Source organism: Merops nubicus, unplaced genomic scaffold, assembly GCF_000691845.1.
Source record: "Merops nubicus isolate BGI_N331 unplaced genomic scaffold, ASM69184v1 scaffold1160, whole genome shotgun sequence".
NCBI classification, from domain to species: Eukaryota; Metazoa; Chordata; class Aves; order Coraciiformes; family Meropidae; genus Merops; species Merops nubicus.
The window spans coordinates 32,199-43,517 of record NW_008580664.1 but is presented as its reverse complement, the minus strand read 5'-3'; the positions used below and the strand labels follow the sequence as shown (position 1 = coordinate 43,517).

At 46.2% G+C, this 11,319-nt stretch overlaps 1 protein-coding gene across 1 annotated transcript; it reads right to left on the bottom strand.

The window, feature by feature from the left end:
* Positions 1–1,819: 1,819 nt before the first annotated feature.
* Positions 1,820–5,960, bottom strand: TMEM213 (transmembrane protein 213). The gene is made up of 3 exons (XM_008947865.1): positions 5,879–5,960; positions 3,575–3,643; positions 1,820–1,989 (listed from the first exon to the last, which is right to left on the bottom strand). The coding sequence occupies exons 1-3, from the start codon at positions 5,958–5,960 to the stop codon at positions 1,820–1,822; spliced, it is 321 nt and encodes a 106-aa protein (XP_008946113.1).
* Between the last annotated feature and the right edge of the window lie 5,359 nt (positions 5,961–11,319).

Here is an 11,319-nt window from a genome sequence, read left to right as displayed (position 1 = left end):
CCCAGCCGGGAGACCTGTAGGAAAAACTCTGCAGAAAACAGACACTAAGGCAGTATGTGGAAATTTTTTTCATGGTGTCTATCGCATTTGCTTTCAGGCCAATGCACATTTTCCACTGTTAAAACTAATAAATCAGGGAAAAAATGATGTATGTAGCTCAGACATTTGTTACCCATCAGTGATTGCAGTGCTTATTAACTGTCAACTCACCGTTCTTTCAATCAACCCCAACAGTAAGATGTAGAGTCCTTTGTTTCTGTAAGTTTGTACATATTTGAGCTTATATATATTTATTTGTGGAAAGTAGTTGGCTGATCCAACATGGAGATTTCTCTGGTGAAAAATACTCTTGTTTTAATTGTTTTATGTTGAAATGTTGAGGTTTTTTTCTGAATTGGGCAGTATTTTGTGATTGTTTACCACTAGTAGTGTGGTGCATGTAAAAAGAAATAAAAGAACAAAAAAACCCCACCATAAACAACCAAACAAAACACACAGAGTAAAAAGCCACAAAAAAATTAAGCCTATTGCTTTCAAAATTTTCTTTCCTGATGCTAGTGCCTCTGCTCAACATTTCACTCTGGAATATTTTTTGTGTCAAGTGACACTAATGATGGGGAAGGATGTCTTTTCCTCACTGTCTGGCTTGTACCCATTGCTGTTGATGGTGGATAGTTGACAAGGGATGACTGCCCATCACTCTGAAATGGCACAGCATTGTCTTGATCTGAGTGTCTAGTTGTGCCAGAATCAATTTGGAGAGTCTTAAAATGGTTAGTATCTTTTCTAACCGGAAAAGTTATGCACTGATAAGCCAAAGGGAGGCTTTAATAGTATTTAATAGATATAGGTATTTGATAAATCCCCAGAAGAGCTTTTTTTGGTTTTAATGTTTCAAACCGGTGCAATTGCCCCAGACCAGGCAGTTTGGCTGCAGTGAGACAAACTCTCCTGCATGAATATTACTTGTTAGAACCATGTTTCTAACAATTTGGATTGGGTAATTCCTTGCTAATATAAGCTTTATTGATATAAACCAGCCAGTGAGCATCTTGCTGTTGATAAGGGTATTTATTGTCATGTTGTGTAATAGGAGTAGTTTTGTGCATAGATTGGATATGCTGGTTTAAACTTGCTTGCCACTCTTCTGCTTGGCTTAGTTATATGGGCAGGTGCAAGCTGAATAAATGCAACCAACATTCAATTCCTACAAAACAATTCACATATAAACTGCACTGAAAAAATAGTTTTAATTTCAAGCCAGCACAAACAATCCTTACGGTTCCATAACAGAGTTTTCACTGGTTATCAGTGAGTCGGTGGGTGAAAAGGACTCAGTATAACCAATGAGTTATATCCTCCTACTGATGTAACCTGGCCTGTAGCTTAGTAATGGATCTGGTAACACTGATCCTCAAGAAAATAGCTTTACTTGCCCACTTTCTATTTCAAAGTCAAAGGTTATGTGCTGGGTTGTCTGAAGGCAGTGTACTATAGACTGGTAACTTGTCCTTCAGCATCTCATTGCTGCTGGCACACTCACAGCAAGCATGAAAGGACTCAGGGAAAAGGTTTTCTGTGCACAGTGGGATGTATGTGGTGTCTTGCAGGGACTTGCCTGCTCCATGCCCTGACTGGTAGCTCGGACCTGTTGGGGAAGATGAAACCCTGCTTAGCAGGTGCCCTGCTTAGATCTAGCTTTTTTTGCTAAAGGTACGTTCCCTTTCTTTCTTGTTTCTTAGGAAGTGATTGAAATGCTTTGTCAGGCTGTCTGCACCTCACTGCTCCCAGGTGCTGCTGCTTGCTGGTTTGCCCTGCTTCAGGCCACCAAGTATTTGGGTTCATCAGGGCGGAGTTTTGTGACCTTGTCCACGCAGAGCAGGATGAGAGTCAGAAACCAGAGGCTCCAGCCGACAGCCGCTGCAATCCATCCGTAATCATCCATGCCCGACGGGCAGCACGTGGCTGCTTGCATGCAGAAGTTCACGTCTGGTGGCAAAGAAAAGAAATGAGCTGATGCGAGACCAAGTATGTAACAGATTTTCTTTGCAGATGAAACAGTGACTTCACTGTCTACCCTGAAGCCTGTCACTGTCCCTTGGTATCTTTCCCCTAAGCCTGGCTCTTCACCTCGGGGATGGCAATGTTCAGTTTCATCTGTATGTCTTTAAGACTTGGTCATCTCTGTCTGGCAAAAACCTGAGTCAGTGTGTGAACTGGCTGATACTCTTACCACTGCACCCACCATTACAGAAATTTTTTAAAAAGCATCTCAGTCAGTTTTAGGAATGGACTATGATAGAAGGAGCTTGTTAAAAATAAACGTTGGGTAGAGAAACCTTCATGTGAGAGAGTAAGAAGATCTCTAGCAGAGACACCTTCAGCATTTAGGTATCCAGTACCTCTGCTAGCAACAGAATCAGTGGCTGCTCTCTGCTGGGCTGTTAACTGTGACTTGCATGTAACAACAGCAAAACATGCCACCTTTGGGGCATCTCTGATTTATGTGCTTAAAAATGAAAATATTTTTTAACAATTCCTTGTATTTTTTCTTGCACTTTTTCTATCTTCCTTTTGTTTAAATGAGTCAAATTTCCTAAAGTTGGTTAAAGAATATGTCATTATTAATTTCATTTATGCTGTTATTTAAAGGCATCTGCCATATTGTTTCCATCATAATGGCTCAGTGAAGATACCCAGCTCTGTGTCTGCGTCCTGGGTGGTAATGTGGAAATACCAAAGGGAGCCTGGAGGACTGTGGTCTCCTTGAGGTGGAATAGAAGCTGAGCATAAAACTCCAACACCCAGGAGAGCAGAGGCAGCCAAAACCACCTAGCAGTTACATGCACTGTGTGTTGATGTGCATGAAGGTTGTCAGCTGTGAAAGTGAATGCCTCCTGAGCTTGGTGCAGGGTAACCAGCCTCCTGCACATTTCCAGGGAGAAGGCAAGTCTAGGTGCTGCTCAGTTGTTCTCTTTCATGTGTGTCAGGCAGGACCATGTCCTGTGCATTGGGCTTCAGTGCACGCAGTACAGATGTCCTGCACTGGAAGGAGAAGCAGTTCCCACAACCAGAGAAATGTGTTTTGTATGTGCCTAGAGAAGGGAGAGGGATGCCTCCTATCCCATGCTTTGTAGTAGCGTACAGCTATTGGTACATGTCCTATAATTTGGGAAGTGCAGGACTGTGGAGATGCTTGACATTTGGGACAGAGGAAGACTGGGAGGATGGGCAGGGATCTCAGGTTAGCTGAGACTGGCTTTTTGGGAAAGACCTGGTAGGATGGGGGAAGGATGCTCTTGAGAATCTACATTGTGCCTTCAGGCAGTCTGGCAGGATATACAAACTAAATTAACTATGAATTAATCTGTTCCAAGATGTGAGTCCATCTGAATGCACCTAAGATATAATATTGGACATGCCAATGGAGGAAACTTAGAAAAGTGCCCTAGAGTTTCACCCACAACAGAAGTCTTGACGACAGATTAATCCTTTTTCAGCATAGCCTCTCAGTCCCCTGTATAGTCTCATCATGTGGCTTTGTCACAGTAGTGAATGATTTGTGAAGACTTACTGAGGCATGGAGCTTCATACTCAGTTGTGAACATGGAGTTTGTTGAAACATTGGAGACTTTTTCAGCTGCTGCCAGAAGGAACACAGAAAAACAGTGAGTTGGATTAGGAAAGCAATCAAGCATGGAAATTTGAAAGCCATTTGCCTTTCAGAGGTCTGTAGGATGGAAGCAACTCGAAGAAAATAAGTTCCTGCCCCTAAGCATTGCTACAGCCAGGGTATGCTTCCTCACCCACCACTGTCAACATGAGCTCTAGAGAGACCTGCTCTAGTACCACCTATAAAGAGCAGCTGAATCACTGCACCTCTACCTGAGTGTGACATTGGTGTGAGCCACTCATTCAGAGCTCAAATCAACCCCCATACACCCCCAAGCTATAAGGACAGAATGGGCAGGGAATGAAATGAGAGAGAGCGTTCGGTGGCACAGGGAGATCCATGGCCAGCAAGCTGTACATCTACATCCTTTTGCCCTGAGAAAAATCCCAGTAATTCCAGGGTGCAAAGGAGTCTGACAGAGCTGAGGGCTGAACCCTTCTATACAGAGCCTCAGCAGACCCACCACAGCCTCGGTGGGAAGCTGTGGCTTTGCTGCTGTTCGGGCACCACTGTGTCTGAAGCTGCTCTGGCTGGGTTCCAGTTCAGCCCAGCAGGATAACCAGCTTGGGTTACAGAAATAAGTAAGGGCAAGGAGGACAGGGGCTTCAGAGAAGATTTTGCCTCTTTAAATCCTGCTTCCTACCCAGAATCAGAGCACACGTGCACTCTGCACAGCTCTGTGTCTGGTCTTCAGCTCTCCAAATCTGTACGTGGTGTCACAGGCCAAAGCCTCCATAAACCTCCTCACACCCCCCTTGCCCCTGGCTCCGGCGTGCACCTCACAGTGCTGCAGGAGCGGATGCAAGGACAGCTGCAGGACGCTTGCTCAGGAGGAGAACAGGCTGCTGTGGTCAGCTGTATCCCATGGGCATGGTAATGCTGAGCATGAGCACCAGCCTGTCCTCTGCTGCAGAAGGAAAGGAGTTAAAGAAGTGTCTCCTCCTGTACCACTGTGAGCAGGGCACCTGAAGTTCAGTGAGGTGAAGTATCCCATGCTGAAATGGTCCTCTGCAGAGATACATGAAACACAGCCTGGAGAGGCTACAGGAGCAAGGGCTCCAGCATGCTGCTGGTCCACAGGGCAGGCAGAGGCTATGAGAGAACTATTTCCAGTCAAACCATCATGCTGAGCACATAATTTGGAGTGTGTGAGAGAGAGAAAATTGGTTCCAGCTTGATTTCATTGAAGACTTCAAAATAATGGTTCAGGCTAGTTTCAGCTCAGGAAAACAAAATGGAATAAGAGCTTTGATAAAACCTTTGCTTTGCGTTTGGTATTTTCCAAGTAACAGCAAATAAATGAGGTTGTCCTGCAGGAGGTGTTGCCCTTGGGTCACTTGCCATTGCCCAGCTTTGCATTTTATCCTGACTGACCATCAGCAAGACCAGAGCTTTCCTTGTGGCTGCTCTGGGTTCCCAAGCAGCCTGCTCCAGGGAAGGGCCTGAGTACTCCCCATTCCTTTCACTAGAATTTGCTGAATGACCTTGTCCAAGCCCATAATTTTTTTTTCCTGAGAGTTAATAAATACCTCACGGCAGCAGTGGGAAGAATCATTAAAAACGGTGTGTGACCTGTGGAAGGAAGTGCTGCAGCATACAGAGCATTGGTTCATGTTTATAGACTTTCCAGCCCAAAGGACAGGCTGGCCGAGCTAACCCAGCTTTAAACATCTGGCAGGTCCCAAGCAGTGCAGATATACAAATGCAGGCAGTAGCCTGATGGAAGAGGAGCTGCTTACAGGTCTCATTTACATTTTCTTTTTAGGCAGCTTCTCCAATTAAGGGGGCACCAAAGCCAGATTTCCTGCAAAAAGCACACCATAAGACCTAAACCGGACTATGGTGAGCCTCTTGGGTGGTGTTTCAAATGGTCCCTTGCCTCAGCAAGCACCTGAAGGCTGAGCAAGCATGCTTTGCCATCTCCTTGCCGTTCAGTGCAGAAACCTGCAGCTCAGCCACATTACAGCAGCTCTGTGAACAGCTGGCAAAAGCACATCTCTTCAGAAAGATGCTGTGATCAAACATGTCAAGTAATTCTCAGCAGCATTAATCAAATCCAGCTCCTTATGCTTTTTAGATGACACAAGGGAGTCCACCTTGTTTTTACAGAGCAAATTACTGTCAGTGGACAATATATTCAGGTGTTGAGAGAAGCAGGGGGAAAAGGCAAGGTATAGGCACTGGAGCATAAGAAAAGAGAAATACCTGCTGAACAGGAGTATTGGAGCGTGGTGGTGAAGAAGAGCACAGCGAAGGCTGCCCAGGGCTCACAGCAGAAGTGTTTCATGCCAGGGGTCCAGCTCCCACCTGAGTGGCCGCACAGATCAGGTCACTGTCACAACAACTCTGGTTCAGTAGCACTTCAGTCAGCTCAGGAGCCGGTGTGCAGGGCAGAGGGTGGAGCAAAGGAGCTTACTGCTGCCAGGACACCTGGAACTTTCCTGCCGCAACAGGGTGAGGAAGGAGAGAGAAAGGCTCTGACCAAAACAAGTCCAGCAAGAGGTGGATACTGGCGCTGAGGCAGGTGAAGGGCCCCTGAAGGTCAAGCCTGAAGATTTCTCCCCAGGATCTACTGCAGCCAGAGGGCTCATGAAGCCAGCCTTTCCCTATGGAGTCCCAGGCAGCTTCTGTCTTCTGAGTCTCCTTTTGGTCCTGTGAAGGTGTCCTAATAGAGCTGGAAAGGAGCAGAGGATCAGGGTGGAGAATTTGTCTCTGTTTGGTTTGGTTTTGCATGTTTGTTGGCTTGACTCCTGCCCCGGAACTGCCCTGCAGTGATGACTTTTTGGTAGGACTATCTGGAAGCCTAAAAAACCCCAGTTTTCAGACATGCTGATACAAGTAGCTATTAGGTTAACCCAGGCTATAGGCATACTACCACCAAGAAATGGGATGAAAGTAATTGCTTTGTGTAGACTACTGACAGCTATCACATAGTAACAATGCCCTTTCCTTAAGGGCCTGTGTTGAGTTATGGGTTGGAATCAGTTCAAGCTTGGGGGCTCTGCACAGGAGAAGCTGCTGCCGTTCTCACCCTGTGAGCAGAGCTGTGTCACTGCCTCTGTCACCCATGTGCTGCAGCCTGATTCTGAAAGAGCATTTTTTTCCTTCTCTTGTAGTTACACCACAACCCCTGTAACATGGGCAAAGCTTGGAGCTGTGGCTTCCCACCAGCACAGCTCCATCTGTGGACCAAGTGGGCTCAACAGGGTTGATGGTGCTCTTCAGCAATGGTCACACTTGGCTTCAGGTGCTCATGTGAGAATGAAACTGTCTGGGGCCTGTTTGGGATATACAGTCACCCCATGGGAGACAAGGGGGAACATGTCTGGGGCAGCAATCCTAGTAGTATGGACAGTATTGAAACATTTTCCTTTTTTTCCCCCTCCATGCTGCTGAAATCTGCAGGGAAGGGTGCAGTAGACTTCCCATGGGAACTGTGGTAGACTGCACAACATGGGGAGCTGCTATACAAAACTGTGATGTTTGTTTGATCTCATCTTTAGAAATAGCTTGAAAGCAAAATCCACGTAGGCTTAGCCTTGCCCAGCATCTCTGTAGAGTCAACCTGCTTGTCATCCTCGCACCATCAAAACCCCTCTGCTCTTCTCCAGCTGCCAGTTTTTCCACGATGCAGCAGGACGTGGGCAACCAGAGACTTCCCCTGGAGAAAGGGCACACTGAATCACAGATGAAGGCAGGCCAACAGAAATGGGCATGTTCACCCACCTTGTTTTCATGTCAACACATTGCCAGGGCTGGCAGAGGTAGGGCTTGCTGGCCGGTCCCTGACAGTCACATCCAGCTGCTGTAGGTGTGCGTGGCCCCGTCCTTCAGCTGACACCCAAGGGCTGGCCCAAGGTGTGTCACGCTCAGCTGGCAGCAGGACCAGGTGCATGACCCACTGGCCATTGCTCTTGGCCTCAGTAGAGATGAGTCATAGCAGGAGAGATGCTGTAAAAATTCTCTGACTGCTCACAGTTGCTTGAAGTTAACTTAGAGGATAATCTTCACCCTGCTTCATTTTGGCATCTCAGTCCTTTTTTGCTAGTTGTCTTTAATTTGTGCTTTTACCTGAGAGCTCCTTTGCATCAAAACAAAACTCAGCTCTTTACTGAGCAAAGGTCCTTTACTTTCCTCCAGCTTCACCTCCTGAACTTTTCACCTGTGATTCCTGCTGAAAATTGACGTGGCAATTAATTTTGCAAAAATATTGAGTACAAAAGTGTTCTGTGCAGCATAAAATGTTTGAGAGGAAATGAAAAGACAAAATTGCTCTGCTATTGCATGCATCACTCAATTTGTGATGAAATGTCTTTTGAATTTTAACTACTACCTAAATACTCTTTGTTTGCTTGCAGGTAAATGTGCTCATTTTTGAGGGATGCTGAAAATTAACATAATGCATTTATTTTCCTTTCCAAAATGTGTTCCCTCCCTGGTTCAGAAAGGGGCTGCTCCAAAGCCTTCTGAAGCAGTGAACAGGCTGCACTTGGCTTCAGTGATTTTTGGATTGGATTGGAAATGAAGGCTTTGCTTGATGAGTTCAGACACAGTGGGAGCTCTATAAAATCATTTCCTGACTCAGATTTGGATTTGCTTCATTTCTTCTGTGTAACGCATTCATATTTCAGTGCTGTGACTGCTTGAAGAGTGATAAGACTCTACAAAGCCTTCCCCCAGCTTGGTTTCTAGGCATCACAGGAAAACCTGTCTCCACAGGGGTGTCCTGGCATGTGAGGCACGACTGCAGCACCAGCAGAGGTGGGATCTTCCTTTCCTCAGGCTCCCGTTTCCATGCAGTTCCCAAGACAGGACTCTTTTTACTCTAAAATTAGGTACTTCCCCTCACCTGCCCTTGGAGACTCTTCCTCAGTGTGTAAGGTGATTATGAAGGAGGCAATACTTATTATTTGGTATGTTTTATGCCACAGATTCAGAGTTAAGGTTCTCTGATGACCAAGGTATTACCCTTGACATACCACCACCAGGCGTGGCTCTCAGAAAGTTATTACCTGTATCAGACACACACACACTCACTGTGTGATTTTTCTGTTTACATAGGCAACATGTTTGTATTTTTAATGCCAAAGGGAAGCTGATTGCTGCTGAAATCCTGTTCCATCCCAGCAGTGACCAGCATGATAGATACTGAGCCATAGCACAATATTTCACTGCGGGTGAAACACACAGCCCATGAGAGTACAGCAGACCAGGTACATCATCTCTGAGCATATCAGTGCTAACAGGATAAATCCCTTTTTTCTGTACGACACTTGAGGTTGTGGTAACCACACCCCTGCTCTCACTTCAGCATACCAGAGGTGCTACTCTGCTTAGCTGCTGCAGGAGAGAGCTTTGGTGATAGAAAGAGCTCAAAAATTAACATCCCGTATAGTCAAGCAAAACCTTCTGCACAGTGGAGCTAAGTGTGGAGTGATTATGGCTGAGACACTGGTCCCAGAGCCACCTACAGCTGCATGAAACTTCCTCACACTGCTGAAAGTGAGGAGAGCCCAGCTGGAGGGGTTGTATGTTTGGAACCTCCCTGAGCTCTGTATATTGGCATAGTGAATTTGGTGATCAGTTGACAATTCCCAGTTATTCACAGGGGCTCTGTGCAGCCTTTGAGGTCATGGTGCTAAGCACCAAGGAGGTTTCTAAGTGGTCTGAGCTATTAATGAGACCACAGGAGTGGATCTATCTCCTACACTTGCTTCGTAGGTAGTAAAATCTCCAAGTGCAGCTCTAGAAAAGGCTTCTGGGAAGACAGGTCTGCCCACTAGCAACTCACTATCTCTGTATTATGAGGTGAGCTCTTTCCCAGGTGGCCTATAAAAAGCTCGAAAAAGCTTAAGGGCCTTTATAAAGCCCTCAAAATGGCTTTAGAAAGCTCAAAACCCTAAGCCTGATGCCAGTAATGTGTCCATTGGGGAGAGGGGTTTTTTGTTTGGTATCTTTGCTGATGTAAAAAATAGCCATCTAAGTTAAAGCTACCTGTGAATGAGGGATTTGATTTTTAAAGCTAGGTAAACAGAGGAAATAATCAAAACCACGAAGGTTTTACTCTTTAAATTAAATAAGAGGAGAGGGGATCTGCTTTCCATCATACAGAGAAAAGCAGCTCCAGCATTTCAAAAAACTCTACAACAGTGCCTTTTGTGTTTTTCATCCCAGGCTGGGGTTTGTATTAGACAAATGTTAAGCCTGTGGCCCTGCTGTAACCCCACGCTGTCCCTCTGGGGACCCAAGCGAGGGATCCTGAGACCAGCCAGCCAGGCAGCATGGGGCTGCTGAAGGACTGCTGCAGGAGGGTTGCCTGAGAAGGGTTTCCTGAGAAGGTTGCCTGAGAAGGGTTGCCTTCAGCTCCCCTGGGCAGAGCTGCCAGCACCGACAATGAGCCCACTGAGAGGACTCCTCCTTGTAGCACCTCATCATCAGCCATCATCATCTGAGCTTTAATAATAAGATTATAATAAAATAGCATTCTTACTTCCCCTTGCCAGAGGTGTGGAATAGGATATGCTTTCTGCTCCTCTCCTCTGCCCAGGAAGGGAGGGAAGGGCAAGAGAGGTGGCTTTATCCCTGCGCTCCATGTGCTCTCTCTCCTTGGCTAAGAGGATGGAGTGGCTGGCACGGTGCAGCTTGCTTTAGTGGTGAACTGTGCATTGGGGTCCTCTTCTTCTTCCACTTCCCTGACAGCTCGTAGGGCAGTAGCTGAGTGTAACTGTGTGGCTGAATAAGAGCAGTGGAAGTGCAAACCAGAAGCAAATCCTGGTATCATCAAACAGACACAACAGCTTTGCTGGGAGGAAGAATGTGCTGTGGGTTCAGAGGGGAGGGGAGCAGCCTGAGAAGCTGTTTTATTTTGGTGTGTCAATACACATCCGTTGAGAATTTAATGATGACTCCTGTTGTTTAGCATTATAGTACAGGCTGGAAGGCAATGTCCTTTCTTTGCCACACCTGCCATCAGCCTTTAGCCCTTTACTTTGGCAGCACCAATGGAGAAAGCAGAGCTGACCACCGACGGTGGCTGGCACAGGAGGAGAGACCTGCTCTTCAATTGCATGATGCAGCCGAAGCTGGTGGGAGTCCAGGGAGCCCTGTTACAGGGCAGCTGACGGACAAAATGCAAGTTTTAGGCCTGCCCATCAAAATTACTTTATAATTTTTAATAGCTCCTTTTTGGGTCACACTGCTTGAGGTGAGTGGATTTCAGAAGGTGGCAGGAGTCCTCTCACACTTGCTGACCTCACGTGGCAGGGCCATTCTTTATTGCTTTTGAACAGAATACCCCTGTGCTGGGAAGATCTCTGCTGTTACTCACTTTTCAGCATTTTTCCCTTGGATAAGCTATACCCTTTGGCTTGTGGGGTCAGGGTTACCGGGTACCTCCAAAAAAAACAGGTCTTAGAAAGTATTTCTTTAAGGGGTACTTTATGATTTACATACAGTCATGAATTTTCATTAGTTCTTTTGAGATAAAACTTCTCATGGGTGCTAGATTGAAGTGACCCAGCCAGCCTTATGTATCAGGATAAAACCCTGCCTCCTCTGACCTCAGTGGGAGCTAAATCACTGGTTTTAGGAGGGGCTGAATTTCACCCTGGAGCCCTTGCCTTAAGAGCTGAAGTGGGAGAAAGTCT